The sequence below is a fragment of the Vanacampus margaritifer genome, chromosome 9 (genome assembly GCF_051991255.1).
Source record: "Vanacampus margaritifer isolate UIUO_Vmar chromosome 9, RoL_Vmar_1.0, whole genome shotgun sequence".
Taxonomy (NCBI): domain Eukaryota; kingdom Metazoa; phylum Chordata; class Actinopteri; order Syngnathiformes; family Syngnathidae; genus Vanacampus; species Vanacampus margaritifer.
In genome coordinates, this window is record NC_135440.1 from 19,973,893 (window position 1) to 20,001,424 (window position 27,532).

The following is a 27,532-nucleotide window of genomic DNA, read 5'->3' on the forward strand; positions in this document are numbered from 1 at the left end:
TACCTGCCGAAAGATTGCACAATCACTTATTCTGCACTCCCAGGCAAATGTTGAAACGAGGAAATGTGGCAAAAAATAGAAAGCAACCAGAGCCGAGTCGTTTTCTCACAAGCCAACCACAGTGTGTTTTTATTGGGTGTTTTCAGTAATACAAGTGCACAACAGCAGCGGCGCGGGTAGCCAGTCAAATATACAAGTCCTGCCCTCTTTTCGCAGGCAGACCTCCACGCACTCACGCACTCACACAATTGTTTTTTTTTTTTTTTCCTATCGTGTGGTCTGCCTGAAAAAAAAAAGTCTTTGAAAAAATACATACAGTACAAAGAAAAAGCGGAGGAAGTTAAAAAGCATAAAGCATGAAGGCTCCGGTTCCATGCACGTCGAGACAAATACAACAACAACAAAAAAGGGGAGAAAGTAAAAAGCGCACATTTTCTTCCAGATGCCAAATAGAAAATGACTGACATATATTCATGTGTGTGTAGTGAGAGGATGTTGTGTATAATCAGGGGTGCACGTTATTTTGGTCTGGTTTTCACCGGTGGTTGCTGCTTGATGCTCAATTTTTCCCCGACCCACTGACCTCACTGGAGCATCCCAAAAGACTAATAACAGTCAGTGGCGGTTTCTGGCATGCGCGAAATGTGCGGTGGCGCAGGGCGGCATGGCTGGCGGGGAGGCAGTGTAGAATTGATCTCACCCTTCCTGTCACCGTGGATGAATATTTATTTCAAGTTGGACGTCTCTTCGTACCGCTGCAATTTGGAAGAGTTTGGCAACCTTTTTTTTTTTTTTTAACTTTGTTTGTTTTGCAGTCAGTGGTATTATTACCATACGACGTGTAGGCTTATTTAAAAAAAAAAATGTGTCAGCAAGGGTACATAAAAGGATTCGAGAAGGGAAATCCATCAAGGGGCGCCGTTCGAGCGAGTCCCCAATCTATTATGCGGCACAAACCGGTTTCAGGTAAACTACATTTTGACAGATCGTAATTGTGCCGTGACACCAACGAAGCCCGCCGCTCGCTCAGCCAGTTGTCACACTGCAGCTCAGCTTAACTGAACTGAGAAAGGAACACATTCGTTCAACTCGCTACGGTCGCTCTTTAGAACAAGCATTTTTAACAAACGACAACAATAGGAGCCTCGTCCACTGCTCCTCCCACTCTCAAAAAAGAAAATGTAAGATACTAAGCTACATAAACACAGCGATTTGCATCACTTGAATCTGGTGCACTTAACATTTTCAATGCACACCCGCCCGCCGACTTATGTGCACCCCTGCTTATAACGATGTGTGTCTTTTATTTCCAATACAATACTTCCAAGTTCCAACATTCACATATTGGAAAATAAAAATCCCCAAATTTACTACTTTTTGTATAAAAAAAAGAAGCTTTCAAGTCAACAAGGAACAAAAAAAGAGGATTTTTTTTTGTGTATTTTTTTTTTTGTGTGTTTTTAATTTTTTAAACACATAAAATGTTTGGGGAGGAGGAAGAATAGGAGGGTTGGGTACAGCGATGCACTTAGCGAGTGTGCTTTGACGGACCAAGGGGAGAAAGAGGTAGAGTGGTAGAGTGAGGAGGAAGAGGAGGAGGAGGAGGAGGAAGAGCGTGGCTCAAATGTACGTGTGCATGTGTGTGTCTATGTGGCGTATCTCTTGGTCCACTGCTTGGCTATCCTGTCATGCTCGGTTCTGTTGGTCAGGTACTGTGTGGCGATGCTCCCCACCAGGGGGTCGGCTGAAGAAAAAGTGGGACAACATATCGTTAGTGGCCAACCATAACCGTAAGATTTTAGGTGATCATTTTTCATGTCCAAAAAAAAAAAAAAATTGTGGCCATCCATTCTTCATTGACAATCACACCATGTTTTTGTGGTTCAATACAAATCCCAATTGCCGCATAACTGTAATTTTTTCCCGCGACGTTCCACCTGTAATAAACATTGTGTTTGTGCCTTACCTGGGTTACAGTCTGTAAGCAGGGAGCAGATGGACAGCAGCACCTTGGAGATGGTGAGGGCGGGGCTCCAATTATCCTTCAGGATGTCCAGGCAGATCACGCCCTGACTGTTGATGTTGCAATGGTAGATACGAGTGCGGAAAGTCACCTACAAACAAACATCAACAACCATTTTAGCAAGAGTCAGTCAGACAAGGTAACGATATGCCTTTGCAGGGTTCTGTGTGAAAGGTACAGTTCAAAATCAACTGAATGTGGAAGTTTTAAATAAGTTGCACTGCAGCTTATTCTAAAAATTATTTTGCATTATTCAACATAATAATGTTCATGGGAGGTGCAGGTATTTTTTGTTTTGTCCACTTGGGGTCCCATCCTCACATTCTACCGTCGTATCTGTGACTGAGTATGGCTTTAAAAGCAGAGCTTGGCTTGGTGAGTGATGTGGGTGTCAGCAAATGCGAGTGTAGAATTGTGGCCATCAGCAGCTCGTGTTTGCTTTCTTAGCATTAGTTCAGTAAAGGGACTGAAAGTGCACTGGCGGCTGTGTCTGTCTCTGATCTCATGTGTTTTAACTAGCGATGGCGGCTATACTGGATTAGCTAACAACAATATCCTGTGTTGACGATCGTAGAAGTGCTGTTGTGGTGCACATTGCACTTAATCTTTCGCTAAGTGTGAAATGATCCCAAACATTGGACATTATTTTTATGGACTATTTACTCTTGGCTCGCCACCATCGCAGCAGCTTTTTTTCTACACAGAGTGGTGCGTGCGTCTGCCCGTGTGGAAAAATTATCCCTGTGAAGCTTCGAGGCAGCTATTCTGCTTTGATCTTTTTTAGTATTTGAATTATTGGGAGTTATTTGATTAATCATTGCAGCCTTAGTTCCAAAGTTTACTGGAGAATATTGGAGGGAGGACACTGGTTGTGTGAAAGGGAATCGCGCAAAGTGAAGATGACCCTTTGCTGGGTTCTGTGTGAAAGGCACAGGAGATTACATGGGACATTAGTCTCACTGTGTGACACCAAAATGTAGAAGTCACTTAAACTCTGCGGCCCCCCCTTTCCAAAACATCCTAAGGGGTCTGGACATCCATTTGGATTTAACACACAGTCCAGTGTTTTGCCTCAGTTCTCCCACCACTAACATCTGGTCTTTCTGACCTTGCACCCGAGCCCCCCCACCACCGCCCCACACACATAGAGGAAATCTCTAATAGGCCCTGGCATTCGCCAAACTCCCACAAGACAGGACGTTATAAATAACCCCAAACCTCTTATAAGTCTGGTTTGTACTCTGAATGGTGTTTGCAGGCTCATAAGATTGACTTAAGAAATAAACACAAGCACAAGAAATGATCCAGAGTCCAAAAGAAAAAGCCCACGGCACGCTTGCGTCACACACGTCAATGTAATGCCTTTCGACTGATGTGTAGGCGAAGGATGACCACCACACCTTGCACAATAGAAATTAACAACATTCAGGGATGTGATTTGACCAAAGTGAAATTATCTGAAAATTTAGCCGGGGGTCTGGGGGCCGCTGGCACCCAGCTAGGTCCAGGGCCCTGGTGGGGGGACAAGGGGGGCGTGGCCCCCTGGAGCTCATGGGTTTTCCGTGTTTTTAAGTACTTTCAATGCACTCACATGACAAAGAAATAGACAAAACAACAGCATAAATTTTCAATGTATATTGAACTATCCCATATAAAATGGCAGTTTTAGTCAACTCAAAATCAGTCACATTCAAAAACATTGGACTGCCTTTGCTTTTAAAAACTATCACTGAGAATATCATCATATCTAACTAATGTGATTACTAAGTTAACACATAAATAATGTTGAGGGGTTCAAATTTCATGAACAAATAATTGTATCATGACCAAATGAAAAGTAACTCATATTAGAGCATACCACAAATGTCTTTGTTATAGCAGAAGATGTTATCTGTCGGAGTCATGTGCATACACAATGAACTACTAAAAAAAAAAAAAAAAAAAATCTGAATTTTTTTTTTGGGGGGAGATAAAAAAAGCGGAATTCCGCGAATTAGCGGAAAAATCACATCCCTGAACATTTTCATATAAAACACTAGATTCTGACCAAAAAGTGAAGAAAACAAGCAAAAGCCTGACTTTGATGCAATCATAAAAAAATATATATAAATATATTTTGACACACAATAAAACATGATTGAGAAAGTTCTTTTGATGGCAAAATACTATTTTACACAGCGACTAGGTGAGCCATGCTGACTCACCACAATGGCGTTTGCCATTCACTTCAATGAACTGGCTCATCTTTTCTCACAATTGTAACACGCGCTTTCTACGACGTGCTGCGACACATACTCCGTTTATCCCATAAACATACCTACTCTGTTCGAGTGTGAGATGCTGATGGTATTTTGCTCCCTCATAATCGACATGACAAGACAATATTCACCACCTAATCTTTATCTGCTACTCGAAAGCGGTGCTGATCGCAAATACAGAGTGATGCAAGCCTGCCATCTATTGGGATTTAAAAATATATATTTAAGTGGTTTATAGGGCTGAAACTAACAATTTTTTTATTATTATTATTTTTTTTAAATCGATGAATAAAAATAAAATAAAAAATAAATAAACAGGACATTACCCTATTTTATATTGACAGTGCAGAAAACATAAATTCAGAAAATAGGCAAAAATGTTGATCAATGTTTTCCAAAGAAAAAATGCCTTATTTGTTTAAATAAAACGATAATCTGTCATCTTTCATTGAGGACTACAGAAATCTTGACAATATTTACTCCTACTGCTTTGGTTGAAAGGCTGAAAAAGTTTGGAGAATTTTAAGTTAAAGTCGAGGTAGTTGGCCATTAATTTGATAATTGATCAATTGTAGCTTCATTGAAACCCGTGTGAGGAATAAGCGGTTTGGAAAATGGATGGATGATAAACTATTGCGCCAACCATTGGAAAAACATACTTGACGAATGTATAGGCCACATAGGTGGCAGTGAATAAGTTATCCATCACTACTTACAAAAAAAAATAAAAAATCACTAGAAATAACCCGACCTTGTCTGTAGAATTCACACCACCAGGGAGTGCTGAGCAGCTGTGGACTACAGAGGAGGCCGACGTGTGAGAAAATGGTTTTTGGCTTGCACATCACAGCTTGGGGGAGGGGAGGAGGGGCATGTGGCAGGCGGGGCTTAGGCGGAAACACCAGAGCCCCCTCTGGAGAGGGGAAATGTGGGCGGGGTCTGGTGAGCTGGTTTGACAGCGCAGCACAAAGACGGAGAGACGAGCGTCAGCAGGGTGATGGGGTGCACTGCGGTAAAACATCGCGCTTGCAATGGGATGTGTCAGGTGCTTGCCCCTTTCACACACAACAGTTATATTGCCCCGCCTGTGCCTGTACACGGACAACTTGCTTGTAAACCTTCGCAGTGCTTTTGCTATTCCCTTTCCGGCCTCTGTTACTACCGGCAATCCCGTGCTTTGAAATCCCATTTTTAAATTCTCCAAACTCAAAAGAGTTGACCGTGACAAATGCACACAACGGCGTGACAAAAGTGAGACCTTGGGTGTAAAAACTTCTCGCCTAGTCCTGCTGGCAAAATCTGTGGTCACCAGGATCGGATTAATCCCAGTTAAGAAGGAAAACGCCGAAAAAATGTGGACCGAACCAAAGGGTGACCTACCTTGGGGGGTTTGAAGGGATAGTCTGGCGTGAAGGCAATGTCCAGAAAGAAGACACCTCCCTCATACACGGAGCCCGGCGGTCCCAAGATGGTGGACCTCCACTCGTAGATGTTGTCTCCTTTGGGGCCGGCACTGTCACATGGAAACAAGAAGACACGTTAGTACTGTCAAAATTAAAGCGTGTAACTTTGGAGATTAATTTCGATATAACTCATTCACTCCCAGCCATTTTCACTGAAGCAACCCCCTTCGCTCCCGGCTGTTTTGCTGGATTTTGACAGATTTTGCAAGCCCCACAGAATATTGTGTTCGATTGCTATAAAAACACGGAGCCTACCAAAAGAAAGATTAGAGTCTCTTCTTTCATCAGTTAAAAAAAAGTATACATGCATCTGTTTCCGTTTTGCAGCAATTAGCATTAGAAAATAGCTAAGTTTCATCATTATTCACATTCCTGTTGAAAACACTGGCAAAAAGAGCTTGTTGCAACATGGCCCTGGCTAATCTCATACTCTGCTGCCACCTGTTGGCCGTTTTTTGTAATAACTACCGTTACGTTAAGCCACGACTTCATGTCAGAAGCTGCATCAAAGCCTTCTGTATGCTCTTTCACCCCAAAAAAAAACATTAATAAAACGTATAAATACGTTTTTGGAAGTGAAAGACAAAGTATTAAAAAACGTATTTACATGTTTTGGGGTTTGAATGAGTTAAGCGTTAAAAAAAATCAACTTTGTTAACTCAGTCACTCAGACAAACTTGTTAGTTTTACTTTCTGATTCTGTCTGATGAACTGTAAAGTAATTTGCGCACTTTGCAGAGCCAAATTCAAATAGCATATTAGATGTACGCCTTTGGTGTATCATCTCAGAGCAAAATTCCCTGCTCAGGTTACTTCCCCGGGGGGCCTCGCAAACATTCGGCTGGAGTGAGCAGAACTAAACCTGTCAGCGAGAAGTTCTCGAAAATTGTTTGAGTCCATTTTGATCGTTTTGTTTAACAGTTGTATTTTCCAGGACAAGTATTCGATTCAAGGCTCAAAGAATGCTATTAGAACAGTCTTTGATTTTAAATATACTTTCCATTTCATGATTTTATATTAATTCCAAGATTTTACTTAAGTAAAAATCTGTTACAAGCTTTAAAGGCAAAAGTAGAAGAAATTTGATTAATCGCGATTAATTATGGGAAAATTGTCAGCACTAGTTCACATGCACGTGGGAGGGGTAAAACTCAACAACAACAAAATGTACATCACATTTGGCAGTATACTGCAGATATTCACTTATTGCGGGTTGTTCTGGAACGTATCCTTCTCGATAAATGGGGGTTTACAGTAATGAGCGATGACTTTAGATCTCATGCAGGTTCCATGTTGACCAGATGCTGCTTGAATGCCGACAGTCACGTCTGTTGCAGTTAATACCATTTCCATATCCAGACCCCCCCCCCCCTCCCCCTTTCCAGTGTTGTTTGCGATAAGACCCTGAGCTGGAACGCTGCCAGCGAGACACCAGGACAATGTCCACATCACAAAGCCGGGGAACAATGAACAATCCCTGTGATTTCATGTAATTACCGGCAAGGGTGTTCGATGCCAAGCCTTCCCCTGCTGTTGCACAAATTGTGAGCGTGTGCGTGCGTCTAAGTATGTGTGCGCCCCACACTGGCGTTCCCTCCAGGCTGCGATATCGCCACTTGTCTTTTTTATTTGGATAAAAACCAACAGAGACTTCCTGAAAGCAGATCCCCACCATAAGATCATTCTCCACAAATAGGAATCGCTGGCGTCCTTTTTCCGGTGTCAAGGCGTAATCTACTTTGCCACCTCTCTTCAAGGAGGCCCCCGCTGACTAAGCCTTACTTAATTAGCTCATTACGGGCCGCCTCATCTCCGGAGAGTCCGAGAGAAAACGTCGGCCCGGCTGGAATTCGCTTTTGTTTCCTCCCATACACACAACAAACGCTGGGATTTTCCTTTTTTTTGTCAAGGGGAAGAAGATAGGAAAAATAAGAGAAGAGGCGATCGTGTTACAGCGGCCGCCGTCACGCTTTTGACCTTCTCGGGAAGATGAAAGCTAAAGGGAATTACTTGTCTGTTGGATTGCAAAACTACACAAGTGTTTTCCATGGCACTTTGCGGAAGGTCGACGTCGGCATGTGTCGACCGCAAGGTCAAAGAATTTCCGAGATGGTGTTTGTTTCGCGGTTGTGGCCTCCGATCGCATCAAGCAAGACGGACAAGTGGATTGACGGATGATATCAAGATGGTTAGGGTTGATGGTGGATCCATTGATAGATGATAGACAGTTGAATTAAGGAGCAAGTGGATGTTAGACGTGAAGTTGTAATCGTACGAGTGTAGGCCTATGTGTCTCTCCAACAGGCATTGTGGTTTCAAGTCGCCCCTCTTTTATCATTTTTCCATAATTTCCGCATTGTGTGTACACAGACCGCTTTGGCCTTCCACGTGGTTCCATTCATACTACATTTCAGGGTTTGCATTGGAGCAAGGGGTCCATACGTCTCTGCCGATCAACATGCTGCTTTGTATGCACATTTGTAATCCAAATGAAGAAAGAGAAAAGAAACAGAGCTCCTGTTTTTGTTGTAATGTTGGATGGGAATACAAGATCACCTCCCCTTACAAAAAAACTCTTCAAAGAAGGCATACATTGTTGCTGTTTTTGTGTGTGGCTCTGGCACATCCGCGGTCGCACCAACCTTGGATATGTTCAGTCTGTGAAGACTGAAGACTGGCCATAAAACAGTCTTTGCTCTCTACATATCATTTATGATCGATGAAGACGCAGATGTCGCCGCAAAAGAGGAAGAGATCGTGTACGCCTGCTCTATTGAGAATGCAGGACCATCCAGAATCCTAATTGGCCACATTGAGGTTGAACATGCCTGTGCCCAAGTACTGTGTGTTTCCGAAAAATAACAACAACAATGGTAATGACAAATGTCAACTATATTTATAATTTGATGTACAGTTTAATAAACGCTGCTGCAATTATGAAAGCCTTTGCTAAGCGTCAGTCAATCAGTGTAGAGGACAGAATTGATGGATTATGATGCCAGGCAGGATTAAGATGTGGTCCCGCAGGGGAAGAGGGTTAGGAGGCCCCACTTTAAGAGCTATAATACATGAAATAGTGAGGTCGAAACACCAAGTAGCACACACGCGCGTGGCTCACTTTCCCTTGCAACCAGAATGTATGCGTTCAGGAGCACGTTTGCTACAACCATCAAAGTTGAACGTATTCATTTTTAATCTGCACATATTTTAAAGAATTCGAGCTGTAAGATAATAAACGGTTATATAAGAGCAGCTGCTTGCGATAAGATGTGATTTACATATGATCCGCTTAAGTCGATTAATTGCGACTATCGCCGACTAGTCGACTAGCAAAATCATCGTTTGTGGCGGCCTTAATAGATAGACAGAGCGATAACAAGAGAGGTAGCGATAGATTATGAGAGAGATACATAGAGAGAGCAATAGAGTGGAACAGATATTCTGAGATAGCGATACAGCGATGGGAACGCAATAGAGAGCGAGTGAGAGATAGATACAGACAAAGATGGGCAAATAAGTAGATACTGTAATTACAGTTGATAGATGGATACTTGATTAAAAGATGGACAGATTATATTTTAATGATGGATAAACAGCTGGTTAGAAGGGTGGAGGCGGGTAGACGGATGATAAACAGACAGCTGGACAGATGTTAGTAGGTGCTAGATGGATGGATTATACAGACTGATTGATAGGTGGGTTGATGGCGTACAGGTATGATACAGAGACAAATGGACAGACACTGTAGAGAGATGGACAGGCGGCTAGACAGACAGCTGGATGGATGGACAGATAATAGGTTAATAGATGTTTAGATGGACAGACGGAAGAACAAATAAAAGGCCGCAGAAAGTAATACATAAACCACTGATTGACAGTAATCCATCATTACGACGATCATGGTGAAGATGGCAAAAGTGCAAACATTTTCCTCATCACAGCCAAAAGTGTCGAGTCGACTTGGAATGAGGGCCAGAGTGTGTGTTTGCAGTGGAATGAAAGAGGCAGTGTGTTTGTCATGAGGCACTATTGATCTTGGAGCTAGAGGGCACTCATACGTCTGGCTGTTTGGATGGGAGCTGTTATCCTCCAGGACAAATCACAAGTGATAACTATTACACTGCAAACTACACATGTTCAAAAAAAGGAATCATTCGCCACTTTGGTTTTCATTCAGTAACGGTCATGTTCAGTCCTGGTCTCACCATTTGCAAACAAAAGATTGAAAGGCATTTAAAAGCAAAGTGAAGAGATGAAAAGTCGCTGTCTTCAAAACCTTAATTTGAAACGCTAACCGATAGGGTTGTGCATCTAAATGAGTACCTCTGTCGTAGCTTGTGATTTGTGTCTTGCATGTCTGGCCGCAGGCGTACCTAATGAAGTGTCCTGTGGGTGTAAATCTTTCCTAGGGTGCAGCTGGCGTCCTCCCTCGGCGAACGCCTGTGAGAAGGCTTCTGAGCAAGCAGCTCTGCATCTGCGCCGCTGCCGTCAGCCAAATGCCTTGATTCACTGACTATTTGGGTCATTTGTTTCAAGGGTCTGGGATGCATTAGTGGGCGGGATTCTCGCCGAGGTCCTGTCCGCCGCTATTACGCTCAGGCGGGAAGGTGCTACGACAGCCGGGGTCCGCTTCGTCCCGCCGCGGAACACCAACAAAGCAAAGGATTTTTTTTGTCTAACACCAGAAATGGGCTAAGGGAAATTAGCGTTTCTATTGTGGTAAATATAAAAAATAATTGTTACAGATAATTTTGCTAGAATTAATCAATACATTACTCATTTTACTATTTTTTTTTTAAAGTCTCATTTTTGCAGTGTGGACAAGAAAAGGTAGATGGGAAGAGACAAATTAGGCGCTCAGGATCCACATTTCCCATCTTGTGCATCTCAGACTTCCTGTGGCATTAGGAATATTACTGTAACAGCAACTGTTTCAGATCAATTGCACAGCAATTTTTTTTTGGGGTCTGAGTGGCAACAAATGTGTTTTGAAGATGGTGCGCGTCATCACAAAAAGCAAAGCAAATGTTTACAATTAAGCAGCCAAGGGATTTTTCCAGGAATTATTTAGAGAACCACATCAAACCAGAGCGACTATGAAATTGCGTTGTTACGCTAGCCGGCTTCTTTGCGGAGGGTCATGAGGTGTTTATTCACGAATCACGCTTTTGACACTGCGTGTGTGCGTGTGTATGAGAGCGAGTCACGATGTGCTGATGTCTGCGCAGGGTAATGATAGACGCCGAGCATTATTCAGCTCTAGCCAGAGGCCGGCGTTTGCGCCTCGTCAGACGGCGGCCCAGATGCTGAGGAGGAAAAAAATGCTTATTCCGCCAGAATCTTTGTTGTAGCTCGCTGAGAAAAGGAGGACGAGGAGGGTTCATAAACACCACCCCCCTCCCCCAGCCCCCACCACTGCTCTATGAACAATGAACCAGTACAGAGGATACGTCAACAGAGATATATAATATACAGGTAGCAGTCAACATGAAAAATGTGGTCTTCAATGAACGATTCACTTTTTGAGTACCCAGTACTGATAACTTGACTACTTTTGATATAAAAAAGGATTAATTTAACACAATGCTGAAAAAATTGTCAACAGACCTTTCCTTCTGACACAGATGATGATTTGTAGTTCGTGTCAAACTGCCGCAGTATTGCTTTATTAATTGCTTAACTACAATGATCAAAATAATCAACATGATTATCAATGTAGCCATAATCATGCACAGCTAGCATGACATGCATTTAGTTTCATGATATGACTGACTCAACGTCGTTTAGCAAACTTTTTCGGTATTTCATGAGTGATCTTGTGTAGGATCCATTTTGCATAAAAGCTAAAATCGTCACACCTTAAAACTGGACGTCTGTGGCACAAGCCCCATTGCCATACCGGGGAAAAAAACAATCCATAAGCGCTTACTGTTCCATGCAGTACGTACCGAACAGTACTCGTTGGTAGAACCGAGTACCATCCCATCCAGTTTATCCAAACTGTTGAGGGTGAAATAATACTACTGTATGCTGGGGTGGGTTGAAAAAAAGAAGAAACATTTTAATAATTGTTATCGAATCGATTTCCCTGATATCGATTCATAAAACCACAAATTGATTATTTGAATCTCTTTTTCCCATAAATTTATGGCTTAAATAAGCATTATATTAATAAATACAGTGTTTTTGGACTACAGGGCGCACCTGACTATAAGATGCGCTAGCTAAATTTGGGGTATACGACACACATAAGCCGCACCCGACTGTACACCGCATATGTTTTTAATGTTACCGCTACTTTATTTTCCATAATGAGTGCGCAAATGGTCTCGCTCTCCTTCTGTCTCTCCTACTGCATTTGTGCTCACTTGGTTTGTTTTGCTCTGTTTGACGCTCTTGCGCTTTCTTTATAGTGCGCTCCCTTATGATCTGATGGATAAGCCGCACCTTTGTATTAGCCGCAGGTTTGAATGCAAGTGAAAAAAGTAGCGGGCTGTAGTCCAGAAATTACTGTACTGTTTATATAAGCGGTTAACGTCTATGCTAACAAAAAGCAGATTAGCAATGTGCATATTTGATCAGTAAGTAATAGCGGCCACCATTGAACAATAAAACGGCACGCTTAAAAAACAAACGGAGCCAAACGTGTCACCTCTGCCCCACGTAGCCGCACGCTAATTGGCGGCAGGGCTCTTTCACGGTCAGCGGCGAAGAAGATTGCTTCATTAAAGCTCTTCTCCTGTTAGCGTCAATGCTGGAAAAGGAGATGTGAAGCGAGCGGCGGCGCCATTAGGAGACGGCGCGCCAACGGTGGGGGGAAACGAGTCGGAAGAGTAAATAATGCAGATAATGGCTTTATTTGTGCGCGGCTGTACTCAAAAAGCTCCGCGCGCGCACACATTCACATTCAATAACTGCTGCTCCAAAAAGGGAGGCTTTAATTTCACTGAAAAGCGAATTATTTTACAACATTGAATAATTGTTGTTCCAACTGGGATCACATGGCATCATTAAGCAAAGTGTCACATGACTGAATTTGTTTGAAATGCATGAAAAGGAGCTATTATTTGTACTACTACTGCTGCATTAGACTTTAGAAAGTGCATTAGGGAAATTGGCAAGAAATCATGCAGGGTAAAAGCCAAGGTTACTACCACAGCAATTTTACAAAGCACAAATACACGGCAAAGCTCTATGATGTAACATATTGGTCGGGTGTCTTGGCCATTTAGCTGAACGTGAACATAAACATAAACTTGATTGTATATATAAGCAGTAATGTTCAACCCAAACATAAAATTCCGTCTAACGAAAGTCTAGTAGCTTAATGCTAACATAACGCCACAGATGAGCTAATGGAAATTAGCATAGATGTTACATGACTTTAGAACACACGGAGCAGTAAAATAGCATACAATAATACTCAATACCATACGCCAAAACGACGACTATTAATGGATTTGGAATTTTGGTTGAACCAATCAGAGGATGCAGAAATGCTGACGTCAAGAGGGCCAGCGCCTGGGAGGATTAAACTGAAATCTCGGAAAAGTCATATTGCTAAAGTCCCTTTTTCTTGCTCTCTTTCTTTATTGCACCATCTCAGTGTAAATATGCTTTAAAAAGATGCATTTGTACTCTGGAGACCTACAGAATATAATACTAATTTGATCTGCATGATGATGATTGCGATGACGATGGCGTGAATGGTCTCATTGCGGCCGTAACGGTGTAAGATGTGAACGCTGATTAGCTGGGCTCACCGGTTTATCTTTTGACATTTGCGTCAAGGAAATGAGCGGCAGCTCGCCATTAAACTGCCGAATAGGACGGCTGCAATGCATCCTGGGAAGGAAAAGGTCACTCCATATATATGGAAATGATCGCCGCGGCCGCTTGGCTACTCCTCGGGAACTTTGGCGCAAAAACCATCAGCTTGGCAAAAAGAAAATGTTTTCCCCAACGGAGTTCTTTAATGCCGTCCCATTTCAACGAGTTGACTCGGAAGAGGGGCAAGGTCGGCGCGAGATGGTGGTTACGACGGCAGGTGCGACCGACGCTATGTTTTACGAGAGAATGCTGCGGGTGTTGATAACACTTTTAGTGCCGTCGCTCGCTATATCGCACAAAAATGTACTTATTTTTTTAAAGACAGGTAATATATCGGGCAAACTTTGACATTACAGGATGATAACCGTGTCTGTCCAATTACCAACAGGAAGTGACTGTTTGACAGTAGAGTATCATAAAAACAGTAAACAGTCAAGACTGTTATTAGACCAGCACTTTAGCACCAATTCAGTGTCAGAGTGTGTGAGCAGCGATCATAGCATCTAGTACGTCTAACTCATTCACTCCCAGCCATTTTCACTGAAGCAACCCCCTTCGCTCCCGCCTGTTTAACTGGATTTTGCAAGACCCACAGAATATTGTGTTCTATTGCTATAAAAACATGGAACCTACCAAAAGAAAGATTAGAGTCTCTTCTTTCATCAGGAAAAAAAGTATATTTCTATCTGTTTCCGTTTTGCAGCAATTAGCATTAGAATATAGCTAAGTTTCATCATTATTCACAAATCTGTTTAAGAAACTGGGGAAAAGAGCTTTTTTGCAACATGGCCCTGGTTGATCTCTTATACTCTGTTGCCACCTGCTGGCGTTTTTTTGTAATAACTACCATTGCTTGAGCGACCTCTTCAGGTCAGAGGCTGCATCAAAGACTTCTGTATGCTATAGCATAAAAAAAAACATTAAAAAAACGTATACATATGTTTTTGGGACCACGGCAATATTTAAAATAGAACGCTTTTATATGTTTTTGGGAGCAAATAAGTTAAAAGGTGTAAGTGGACTTACAACAATGCAGATGTGTGTGAACGATTCGGGAAAAGATTTTTTCGGACAGAAATTGCATATTTGATCCAATTCATGATTTTCTTATCCCCAAATCCAGCTTCAGGGTAATATTCACTGGGAATTAGGCGCTTGGACCGGCAAAGCAAATCCAGACTATAGAGCCGCATTTGCCTTTGGTTTAAACAATGAGTTTAATTAAGTCATGTCTTCTTCTGGGACTTAAGATTTAATAGTGAAATACATTTTATCCTGAGAGTTTTTTGGCCTAATAAGTCTGTATTTTATTTGCACACTCGATGCTAATGACATTTCACACCGATAAATGAAGGGAAAAGTCTTTAAAGAGCCATTCCAAAGGCTGTAGATCCGTCTTTCTTGTGCAATTTATTCTCTCATTGTGAGGCAAGACCTCAAGACAAAAAGAACGACAGCGCATCAGGGTGACCGTTCACCTGGTCTAAGTTATCGTGTTCATCATTCACCTGACTAAAATGACTTTTGTCAACGACCTCGACTGCTACTACAGTGAAGAGTGTGCGGCGTGTATAATGGCAAAATGTCCACAGCGCTCCTGTGTTTCACGCTCCGAGCGAGGCCATCAATTACAGCCTGGGACAAATGTTTACCGCTAAAGTACCTCCACAACGAGAATGCTGTGGATTCAATGACACACATGAATCAGGCACTGGTGGTGCAGTGGAAAACATTAGGGATAAATTAAACACAGGCTGGTGTCAGGAGAAGGGGGTGGGAGCAGTGGTTCCTTTCAACACATGCTAATGTTTTCTTTTCCAAGCAAAGAGAAATTATTTTCCTGGTTGCGTGTGGAAAATGAGGAACTGGACAAGTTAGAAAGAAAAGGTCCCTCTTTGTGAAATAGTCCAAGTTGACCGTATGTATAACTCACAACAACACTACGGAATTTACAGTTTACGTTGATTATAGCGGCGCCATATGGACAAAAGCGGCAATGTTATGCCTGAAGGAAGACCATATTTCCCATCAGGACAAGCGCATTGCGTCGTTTTTTTTTTTAGCTCTCGCCATTTTTATTTTTAACTAATGTTCTACTGCTAATTACTAAAGAACAGAAAACAGTAGAAATTAACTTTTTTTTCTGGTGAAAGATGAGTGTGGTCTTTCGTTTGGTAGGTTCTCTGCTTATATTTTGACAGAACACAATATTGCGTGGGTCTTGAAAAACAGTCAAAATGCACTAAAATAACTGCCAATATGACGTCACAGTCTACTAGAAAAGAAATCTTATGACGTTCAGCGACCCTTTGCTGGGTTCTGTGTGAAACAAATGCAGCCTCTTTTTAGTTTAAACTATATCCAACTTTGTCATGGCAACCAAACACAGATGGCTTCCATTCAGCAATTTTGAAGGAACTTTAAGTAAAAAGAAGCTGTTGACATTGTACATTTCAGCTACAAAATCACATTACCCCACCCTTCAGGTTCACCTTGATAGAAGCGCTTCTGATTCTGAGGCATGCTTCATTTTAAGGCTCTCATTGTGCAATCAAAGGGTAAACGCACTAAAAAGGTCAATGTCACGTGGGGGATCACACAGACTGAAGGGTGGATATGAAACATTAATATTCATAAGGACGTGAGGGCAACTACAGAACGCCAATCGATCACCCGAGGTCAAACACAAACAGTTTTGGCTTGTTTTTTCACTTCTTTCAGCCAACAATCACTGCAGTTGAGCCGCACGGGTCGTCGAACACCGCTGAATACCCGGGAGCTTTTCCTGAAACTCACACCCGCTCCCCCCAAACCCTTTCCTCCCTGTCATGAATATTGATAACGCCGCCTGCTGCGCGTAATGCCAACGCCGCTGAAGAGTAACGCTAGCTGTGTCACTCACAAGACCCCCCCGGACCAAAATGGAGTAGTCATAGTGCGGAGATGATGAGTTAGAAGATGGGACGTGCGGAAAAGTAGCTTACTTGGAGATGATGAAAGATATCAAGTGGAGTATGTATGACATTATTCGCATCTTTTCCCACCGTGTTAAGCAACACATTTAACCCTCAGGTCTTGATGGATTTTACTAACATTTTAAGCTTATTTATTGCCAAAAGGTTATATGTAAATTTTCATGTTTGTGCTTTTTTGATGTTACTTAAACCAACATCAGCTCTTGTTATAAGTAAAAAAACAAACATGTAATCACATCTTTTTCCCCCCCCTTTTTTTTTTTATTTTAAACCTTGCTAAACGCATTATCTTTCCACAGTCAGAAAACTAGGGAGCTTTCACTTCTTAAATTTATGCAATTCTTCTCCATGGTCAGCAGAGGATATCTCCACTTCTGAGAATCAAACCTTCTCCCGTCATTTGTTCTATTGAGTGCAGTAGGCCATCCAAGGCCTCTTTTGAAGAAGTCGACTGATTACAGGAAATTGGTCCCTTGTAAGAAAAGTGATGGAATCTGGTAGAAAACATTCTAAATATTCAATTCAAGTGGTACAGCTACAATGAATCCTAAGGGTTGAACCAACTACTCCACAATAACGTTTAAAGTTGACTAATTGTTAAACGCCTATTTTTGGCATTTCATCTTTCAATCAGCCAATTTACTGAGGACGTTTGCCTCGCCTGTCAGCTGTCATCACCCGGCAAGCGCGCTCTGGGGAGCAGCGACATGTCCAGCTAACAAGTCGACACAGTCTTCTGCTTGGTCAGAGAGAATGAAAATAAGATGGTTGAGGATGAGAATAGCGGTTAGCCTCGGGTCACTTGCTTCCAGCTAGTACGATCGCCTCTAGTCTTAAAATATTCATACAAACGAGGAGCGTGGGACAGGTGGCGAGGAACGAGGGCAGCCGCGCAAAGAGAGACTCCATCTTGATTACCCAAAATGTTTTGTTCAATAACGAGTCAACAACTGTGCGATAACAAGAACTTTTATTCATATCACAACACGTATCGAGGCGTAACCGTGTAGATATGTTTGACTAAAAACGACACCAGTGTGGTATGTCTACTCGTGAAATCTGCCACGTACAATTTTTGGAGCCTGGCTATGATGTCCCATCTCACAACGCGCTACGCTACAGAACACAGATTGAGACCAGTTGACACGTTTAATAGAAAAACATGCTATGGGCTCTCACTAATTACAAATACCACATACAGTGTAATGGTGAGATGTATTGTTAATCTTCATTTGAACCTGTGGCTCAAAAACAGCTGGATGCTATGATTAAAAAAACAAATGATGTCATTGATCAATCCACTTCATCTATTAAAAACCTCTTGATTAACCCTAATGAATGTCTATTTTAGCAAAATTGTATGATTTAATCTTGTAAATAACTAAGTAATATAAAAAAAACCAACAATTGCTTTTTATGAGTTTCAATTGGCCAGAACTGGCCACTATAGGGACAAAAGGAACAATTTGACGTTATCTGTGTATTACTGATTGATCACAAGAGCTAAAGCTGGAAAACGGCAAACTAGCACTAACGCTGTCACAACATTGTGTGTATGTCATGCTTGGCACGTACGCCAAAACAAATGCACCCCCCCCCCACCGCACCCCCGCTTCAACAAGAAATCAAGTTTGTGCTGCTTATCAGAAGCAAACACGAGTCTGTCCATCAACAAAATTCAGTGCTTACCTCTTGGTTTGGACATGATAGTGTTTCACAGTGTAGTCTGGCTGTGGAACGGCTTACAAACACATTCAGAAATAGGCAGATAAGAATTACTTGTTTAATATCACACTTGATGTGTGGGCAGCCATTTTTAGGGACATAAATATACTTACAAAAGTCAATTTTCCATAAAATGTTTCCTTTCAAGTGTGCTGTAAGAAAAATCGAACTGTTTTTTTTTTTGGCATGGCATAAATTTTTCAACACTTTTTTTCAACGACCATATTTCCCAAAACCTTTCAGCGATGTTTCGAGGATTTTTCCCCCCCACAGAAGGTGTTTTCGGTTGCCAATTGAAAAAGCGCATTAAAAACACCTAAAGACACTGATATCACTATGCAAGAGAAACAACTCTTTCAAGAGTGAAATACCTCGACTAACGTTACACCACCGTCTCTACGGAGGCAGACGGCACAGAGTTCCGACTGCGCCTTTGACGTGATGAACGAGGAAAACTAACGACCTAAATCCAAGGCGTCCTTCTGATAAACGCAGCAGGAGAAGGAGGAGGAGGCGACGTGACAAGTGAGGAGATAACAAATGAGGAGACAGGACAGCAGATGTGGGAGATAAATGAAATTCCCCTGACTGGAATCTAAAATACAGAGCAGTGTCTTATGTTTTCAAATGCATGTCAGGCTGAAAATGTTTCGCATTGTATGCTAGTATCAGAGCTGTGTGCCACCTGTGAGTGAGGGAATGCTGGACCTAAGTGTAAAGTTTAACACCCGGGACTTAATCCAACACCAGACGGCCGTGTCATCAAATGATCGGTCTCAAAATTTGCGGGGTCTCTGTGTGAAACAGCCTCCAGTTTCATTGAGCAATGAACTAAAAATAACATTAACAACAGATGGGGGCATACAAGCACAATAATAAACATTAATAGCACGCTGTGGTAGCGTCAATCAAAAGCTAGCACTATCTCCAGGGGACGTACACGTAGATGGAGTGACTCATGTATTCATTAGAGCCGGATTAGCGGGATACGAGTTGGGTTATTACTCAAGTATTGAGTTTTGACGCCTACTACAGTTTAATTGGCTCCTGCTGCTTTGACGCAACGTCTGTTACTCTTTTGCTTTGCTGTCGCATTCTATGACGACGTCACTTGATCTACTTTGCTCGAATCACACGACGACTCCTTTCACTCGCAGAATGAGACCCTCGGTAGAATAAAACCAAAATACAAAAGAGGTGACGACACGGCCCGCTGGATGTCAGCTCCTCTTTGTCGCAGGGGTGTTTAATTAACACTAAAACGACAGCGACGCACGTGCTGGTGGGAGCTACGTACAAATGCAGCTTTATTTGCATCAGTACATGTGACAATAGAGAATAAAGACCATATAAAGGTTTTATTGTATAACATAAATCTTCCAAAAGCTATTTGTGCACAATACATTTTCTTAGGATTGTAACTTTTGCAACAATGGACCAATATGTAACCACCAAATTAGCACATCCACTTAATTAAATAACGATACACCAGCACAACAAGGCAAGGTGAAACTCTCCGCCGATTAAACGGAAGACGATTTGGTAACAAGGTGGCGTGCAAGGGAGTGGAGATGACATAAATCAACTGGCCCCCAGCCCGGACTCTCCCAACGTCCCACCCACCCGGCCGGTGCGGCGTTTGTGGAACGTTCCCAAGTGGATGTCTTTAGCGCCGCTCTCCTTCCTGCCTCCCGAAGAAGGCCAACAGCCTGTGACTCCATTTGTCGCAGCCGCTCAAATGAATAACCTTTCAAGCGAGCTCGGTCCGGGGGAAAAAGCGGGAAGCGAGCAGCATACCAAACGAGCGCCTGAGAAAATGTCGCTTCTCCGCGTCACCGCTGCTGCTGTATATATCACCGCAGAGTAATTATTAGATGAAGGTACACCCCCCCTTCACACACACACACACACACACACACACACACACACATTGTAAAGGGATTATCTTGAGGAAGCTTAATTGTTTCCCGGACAACTCGTCCCCCCCACCAAGACTGCAAAATCTCCTCTGGCGATTATTTTACTTTCAAATTACTTCCTCCAGCCAAATCCTTCATGTGAGCCAACCTAGTTTTATTTTTCAAAAAAAAAGGGAGGGGCGGGTCTAAAATAGAGTCCTCGAGGAAAACAACATGTCTTTTAGCCTTGGGTATCATAACACAACTGGCCTGGCAGCTGCAGTGAAAAGGTTCACTCTGTGTTTAGCGCGTATGACGGCGGGTGAGATTGATTGATTCGCACCGTCAACAAGACCGTCGACGGTCAGATGACTCGCACGCAAACTGGTTTGCTTTAAAAGCCAGAAAACATCTCAGACTGCAACCAACTCAAAGTATTAACGTACTCATGGTTATGTTTTGCGTCTTTGATGACTCAAGTGTCCAACAAACCTAACAAATGTTAAACGTTCCACCAACAACGAAAGGTCTTTGAGAGACCTAACATGCATTTTTTTGTACATATGAAATACATTGTCGTGTCTTTGAAAAAGCTGCTTGACACGGTAAACAAGGCAACCGATGGCCAGACAACGGTTAACTGGCACCCGAGGTAAAAAGCCAGAAAACATCAACCTTCTCTTCACCACTAACACAACAGCCTCCTAAGATAGTGATAGTGTCTTTGACGTGTATATAGCAAATGAGTTCCCGGGTAAATCAAAGAAAACAAGAACCTAATTGACATTTTTTGTCGACATTGAAAACTAATTAAGGGTCTTCTTCTAGACCGTCAGCCTTGTGCTTTGTTTCCCGCCATAAAAGAGGCAGCCAGCGGCCAGACGACAGCAAACTGGCGCTCTCGGAACAAAGCCAGAAAACAACAATAACAACACCATCATCATCATCTCCTCAAACTACAACCAACAAAGGCGGCATCAATGACGGCGTCACGGAAGCTGATAAAGCTCCGTCCTGCGCGGCATCCCCGACGGGGATGACGGACGCGCCGCATGTGGCTCGCCGGCAACATCTCTCGTCCTCAAAAGGTCCGAGAGAGCAAGCGAGAGAGAAAACAGTGCACAATAAGCATTGACTGCAGCACACAGAGGAGAGGGTGGGGGTGGGGGGGGGGATCATACAAGAATGGAAACTGCTTTTAAAAGGTGACACCACAGCTCTTTTTTAACGCTCTCACTGCAGCCATAACTGTGAAGAAGGCACGCGCGCGCACACGCGCAAACAGCACCATTGTACATGAGCAAAGCAATCATCGGGGAGCAGATAAGAGCGTCTCACCTGCAGTTTGGAGGAGGGTCTAATGTAATTTCAGCCAGCTCCTTCTGAATCCTGAAAGAAAAACAGAAGAGACATTTTAAGTGTTAGTTTTAGTGGCTTGCATCGGGGATGCACTTAACACTGAATACAGTCTTTAGAAAAGATAAACTAATAAATGTGCTGTGTTTGAGGTTGTTTTGCTGACAACAACTCAAAGCAAATACAATGATGGATATTTTAGTCATCACATGAGCAAAACTAAAAGGATGGATAGATTTCAAGGACCTTTGGAACAATCGCAGCTGTTTTGTGACACGGAAACTATGATTTCAAACAGCGGCTGAAAACAACACCTGACTGACTGAATGTGTGGATTGATGGATAGATGGCAAGTCGAGGAAAGCCACGTATATACTTCAGGGATGTGATTTGACCAAAGTGAAATTATCTGAAAATTTAGCCGGGGGTCTGGGGTGCCCTGGTGGGGGGGACAAGGGGGGCGAGGCCCCCTGGAGCTCATGGGTTTTCCGTGTTTTTAAGTACTTTCAATGCACTCACATGACAAAGAAATAGACAAAACAACAGCATAAATTTTCAATGTATAGTGAACTATCCCATATAAAATGGCAGTTTTAGTCAACTCAAAATCAGTCACATTCAAAAACATTGGACTGCCTTTGCTTTTAAAAACTATCACTGAGAATATCATCATATCTAACTAATGTGATTACTAAGTTAACACATAAATAATGTTGAAGAGTTCAAATTTCATGAACAAATAATTATATCATGACCAAATGAAAAGTAACTCATATTAGAGCATACCACAAATGTCTTTGTTATAGCAGAAGATGTTATCTGTCGGAGTCATGTGCATACACAATGAACTACAAAAAAAAAAAAAAAAAAAACGGAATTTTTTTTGAGGGGGGGGGGATAAAAAAAGCGGAATTCCGCGAATTAGCGGAAAAATCACATCCCTGATACTTGTACAACGCCATTCACACTTAGGGCCAAGCCATAGCGCTTTACAAAGAAATGATTATTAAAAACAAGGATGCATAAAAAGACATTTGAAAAAAAAAAAACAGTAAAACGACACACATAGCTTATCAAAATTCAAAGCACTAAATAAAAGCAAGATAGTAAAAACAAAGCTCACATTCAAAGACCGCAGTTTTACCATGTGAAAGTCATCCTTGCTATCCAAGTTTAAAATACTCTTTAGTTTTATTACTGTGTGTAAAAACAGCAGTTAACCTGTTATGACACTACGGACATCAAAAACTGAAACGAAAACCGCATAATGGACTACCTTGTCAAATAAGGCGTCATGATGCAATTTTTCTGTCACGATAAAACCTCAAATTCAAACCATGTCCATCTGCTGACGTGTGGTTTCCAAACAGATGTCAGATCAACTGGTAAGGCCGTCCTTGTCACTTTATCTTAACAGAGAACACTTTAATTTGTGCTGGAAACGGCTTGTGATGATGACGATGTGATCTGAACATCATTCAAAAATGCACAGGAAGCTGCTTTATAGCAACGGAAGTGCAGACTAATGTTGCCACATGAAAAGCCACTCAAAGCTTTCAAACCTGGTGGACCTATTTTCAGCTTTTAAGTCTGGTAAATTAAAAGAAAAAAAGTTTTGCACACAATTCCACTATTGCGGTTGTCTGGAGGAAAAGCACTGAATCGTTGTATTCCCTTATGTTTATTATACTGCAGATCATCCTTGGCATTGCTGCTACATTATGGATCTTTAGTGCTACTTACAAATGCTCACCTTATGAACATACAAACACTTCCGTTATAGTTTGAAAAATAAAAATAAAAATTCCGCCAGTCTCGCTTTAAGAGCTGCACGCCATAACGTTACTGAAGTCTATTGGAAGAAATTAAAACCAAGAAGATCCACTGGGCTCCAGTACTAGTCGTTCTTCCCACAGAAGCAGAGAAAATATATGCCTGTCAGTACTTTCTGTTCGTATTTGTATGCGCTTCGGCATCTTGTCCATGTGTGTGTTAAAGTCGCTGTTGTTTGAAGGTCTTTAAAAGTCAAATCTATGATAAGCCCATCAATGGCATTTCTGGAATAGTGAAAATTCATGAATAACTGCGCAAAAAGGCTTAGAATTTCCGAGAGGAGCCACAAGATGGCCACAAGACACTACATTAAGCTCCTCAACGTCGTTCCCTGGCACGAAGATGCCACGAGAGACGAAACTAACGTGGCTTATACACAAAAAGGGTGACTACAAATTTGTGTGCAAAAAGACGAAGAAAATCTGTGAATAGGTGAATCCGCGAGAAGCAAAACGTGAATATGCGGTGGAACACACATTAAGTTAGCAAAGATCATCAGGTCTTCTAAGCGAGAGAATAAGAACAGAAGATGTTGAGGAATAATAATAATAAGTTTGTTTTAAAGCGTGCAGGACAGGTAAAACGATAATCCCCATAACCTTATCCATTACGGATGGGTCTCTGGAACGCATCCCCCGAGATAAACACAAATTCACTGTAAATCAATTGTAGCGACAAATATGTTTCCATTGAGGCTAATGAAGCTCCACTGATATGTGCGTGTGTGTATTATTCCCTTTCAAAAGAAGGTTTACAGTCCCGCTGAATAGCAGGCATGTTTGAAATGACAATACCTTTGGGACTACGGTGGTTTTTACACAGCTTCACAGCCTTAGGGCACCGTATTAACAAACAACCCAGTGTACCCTCCATAGTAGAGGAGCAGGGGGGGGGGTTAGAAAGAGGTGCTGGTAGGGGGCTGTTTTACCTCTTGGCACTCGTCGACAGTTTAGCAGCGGTTTTACTGGAGATCTTTGTCTCCTTCTTTTTGGGCTGCGCTTGCTCGCGCTCCTGCTCGGTCGGTACCGATGACTCGCGCTGCTCGATGTCCGAGCTGCCGCCGCTGGTGCTGGGGCTGTCGTCCGGTCTCTGTACTTCGCTGGACATGGTTGGCCCTGCATGAGGTAAAGAAAGAAATCAACGACGCAAAAACATCAAGTCAGGTGACTCGTGTCACGCCAGGGTGCTCGTACACAACATCAATGTCACTGTGAGGTTTCTGTGAAAAATTTGTCACATGTACACTGATACTTAATCATGAACAGGCTTTACTGCACCTTTTAACATGTCAATGCCAAGACAAATCTGGCACACCCCCATCCTAACCCTACGCTGCCAAAAAGTCTATTTTTAGCATTTAGCAACCCAAACCATAATCGTTTTGAGACCTCTTGTCAACATTTGCTGAAGTTCTTTAGGCTCTGAAACTTTACCGGCCATATAGAGCTGATGCACGTGCATCTGGTGCATCTCTCACAATGCAAACACCAAACCCGCCCAAAAAGTGTTAAGCATACCTTAATCCTTTGAGATCGCCTTTTAAACTTTAGTTTTTCAGGCTCTGAAACCTATAGAGTTGGTGCACCCCTACTTCCCCATGCGATTCTAACTGTTTATTCAATAACATAGGAATGATCTGGGAATTGAGGGTACTTGAATGGAAATGGATCATATTTAAGGATGAATACATTTTGTCATCTCCTTGCCAGCATGCAAAAGCATTGGAGTATCTTAATTGCTCAATTTTTGGGGGCAGTGGAGATTTGGCATGAATGGCTCTGATTGGTCAATCGCTGGACCAAGTCATGGACTGAACGTGGTTCCTGCCTCGCTTCACCCCCTTTTGTATCTTTTTACAAAGTTTCCATTTTGTTTTACCATTGGAAATAGGCTGTTACCGACATTACCAGCCTAGCCTAAACCATAACCCTCAGAGCAAGTGCTATCAGGCAGTAGCACACACTTTGCGTGTTTTGAAATGCAGCAATTGTTTCTTCTACTTCTTTAAATGTGGAAAGTTCGATAACTGTTCTACTCTCCAATAAGTACGGGAAATAAAACTGTTTGTTTGCAACTCATGACAAAGCTGGAAGAAATTGTAGTTTAAAAAAAAAAATGTAGACAATAAGATTCAAACCAGAGACCTTGCACTTTAGAGGCGACCATTTCAACCAGTACACCATGAGCTAGTACACATTCACTAGCGCAGAATTCTGATTTGTACTTCTAGCACGATTAACGGCAACATAGCAAAATATCCACTTTTTTTTTTCTTATTTCGCTCAAGTGGCAGCATATCTGAAGCTCGCTTGTGCCTTAAAATTTGGCTTGGAACACAAAGCAAAAACACAAAAATATTATTTAAAAAAAAATGCTGGCAACTCAGAACATAAAAATAATAAACTGAGGCCTTGTATGAAATCTAGTTTTAGTCAGAATTAGGCTCAAAATCAATTCTCCCCACCTATATTGAAGCTTACTACGAAGCGAGAACGTTAAATTTTAAAAAATTCCTCATTTATTCCCACGCATTCCATTTAATTCCCAAGAAAAGTTTGCAACTTTGAAAATTCCCATGATTTTGCCTCCCTAGTGAATGGGATAGCTTTGTAAACAACTCTAATAATATAGCCTTTTTATTTATTTATTTAGGTAGTGTTGTGGTTATCTTAGCACAACAGGCAGCTGTAAGCTAAAAGGTAACAACAAAGCATTCGTGACACATTAGCGAACCCACCGTGATGGCGTCATTAACGCCAATCTCGGCCCCTTAGCGGGCGACAAAAACATGGCTAAACGAGGACATATATCAAATGAATTACAAAAGGGATGTGAAAACACAGCCGTATTTATATATTTATAAAAACAATAATTGCATATTCACGTGAGTTGAAGCTATCTGGATGGCGGAGTGGACAGACAACAAGCTCGCCTTTCCACCGGCTGGCGAAGGGGGCGTTTCATGGCGGTGGTAGACGTCGGCACTCAAATGGAACGATAACCGTGCCGATGCACGTTCGAGGGTTTGCGATGCCCAAAAACAAGCACCGAGGTCGGTCAAGCGTCGCAACAGTCACCTACGCCGTTCACAAGCGCCGAGCCGCCGCATTGTGGGGGCACAACACACAATAGGGGTCGAGCGGGGGCTGGAAACCGAGCCGTCCCTGAACGTCACAGGGGAGCTAGCTGCGAGGCTAAAAGTAGGGTGCGTTACAACATCGCCGCCGGGGGGTTTAAAACACAGACGGGGGAGGAGGGGGTAAGACCAGGCCTCGGAGTTGGAAACTTGACGAAAAGCCGCATAAAAGAAGGCGTTTCTGTTGGGGAGACGACGGCAGCCGCAGGAGGACGGTCGACGGTGGGGCCGGCTGTGAGGCGACCGACCGTCGAGCGTCCACATTGTGACCCTGGCTCTTCCGCACAAAGGGAGGCTACGGCTACCCCCGTACATCCACCCCCCTTCTTCCGCGGCGGTAATTGGAAAGAAAAAAGAAACACTTTCCACGGGACATTCGCTTAGACTTCATCGTGTTTACCTGCTGGCGCTCGGCCGTCAACGCTGCGATACGGCGTGATTTTTAATCCCCCCAAAAATATCGAAGAGACGGTCACGGGGACCCTCAGTAACACGGCCGCCTTTTCGCTCGCTCCCGCGGCTCGTCCTTTTGCTCTTTAAACTCGCGTGGTGAAGGCAGCGATAAACCAGCAGCAAGCAAAGCAGCACTGAGAGGAAGAACAAGAAGAAGAAACGAGGAGAGGAGGTAAGTCTCCAGACCGGACCGCCCCCGCTTGCGCGCTCCCGACACGATGCGTGCACGCGGGACCGAGCACGACTGCCGAGGCCCACACTGCGCGTGCGCGCTAATAGATCAATTAAAACAGTGAGAACAAAAGATTCTTCATGTCCATGCCAGTTACCCGTTTTTCTGTTTAATTCTTTGGCTACTTTAGTCTTGTGGCTCAGTAGTTAGCAAACAAGTGTTGGGTGGGAAGTGATGCAGGCATTCTCTACTCCCTTATCAGTATGAAGACCATTTCAGAATGTTTGTAAACATGACAGGATGGTAGAACTGAAATGATGGCAAAAATCGTTATATTTGGGGTTGCACTCAGGTATACTGTATACTCCCAAATATTTATGTATTTTTCTTTTTCTAAATGCATTCAATAG

The 27,532-nt window shown here is 42.7% G+C and overlaps 1 protein-coding gene across 2 annotated transcripts; it reads right to left on the reverse strand.

Annotated features, from left to right (window-relative positions):
- Window positions 1-97: 97 nt before the first annotated feature.
- LOC144057964 (ubiquitin-conjugating enzyme E2 E2-like) lies at window positions 98-27,167 on the reverse strand. Of its 2 annotated transcripts, none has more exons than XM_077576011.1 (6): window positions 26,898-27,167; window positions 24,290-24,476; window positions 21,511-21,561; window positions 5,662-5,794; window positions 1,967-2,114; window positions 98-1,744 (listed from the first exon to the last, which is right to left on the reverse strand). In XM_077576011.1, exons 2-6 carry the CDS (start codon window positions 24,466-24,468, stop codon window positions 1,647-1,649), a joined length of 609 nt encoding a protein of 202 aa, XP_077432137.1. In that variant the 5' UTR covers window positions 24,469-24,476; window positions 26,898-27,167; the 3' UTR covers window positions 98-1,646. The 2 variants fall into 2 exon arrangements, with proteins under 2 accessions (XP_077432137.1, XP_077432138.1); XM_077576012.1 differs by lacking the exon at window positions 26,898-27,167 and adding an exon at window positions 26,246-26,494.
- Window positions 27,168-27,532: the final 365 nt, after the last annotated feature.

Coding starts and splice junctions, on each gene's coding strand:
- LOC144057964 (XM_077576011.1), bottom strand. CDS start 24,468: ATGTCCAGCGAAGTACAGAGACCGGACGACAGCCCCAGCACCAGCGGC. Junction 21,562..24,289: donor CTGTCGACGAGTGCCAAGAG/GTAAAACAGCCC, acceptor TTTTTCTTTCAG/GATTCAGAAGGAGCTGGCTG. Junction 5,795..21,510: donor GACCCTCCTCCAAACTGCAG/GTGAGACGCTCT, acceptor TCCATGTGACAG/TGCCGGCCCCAAAGGAGACA.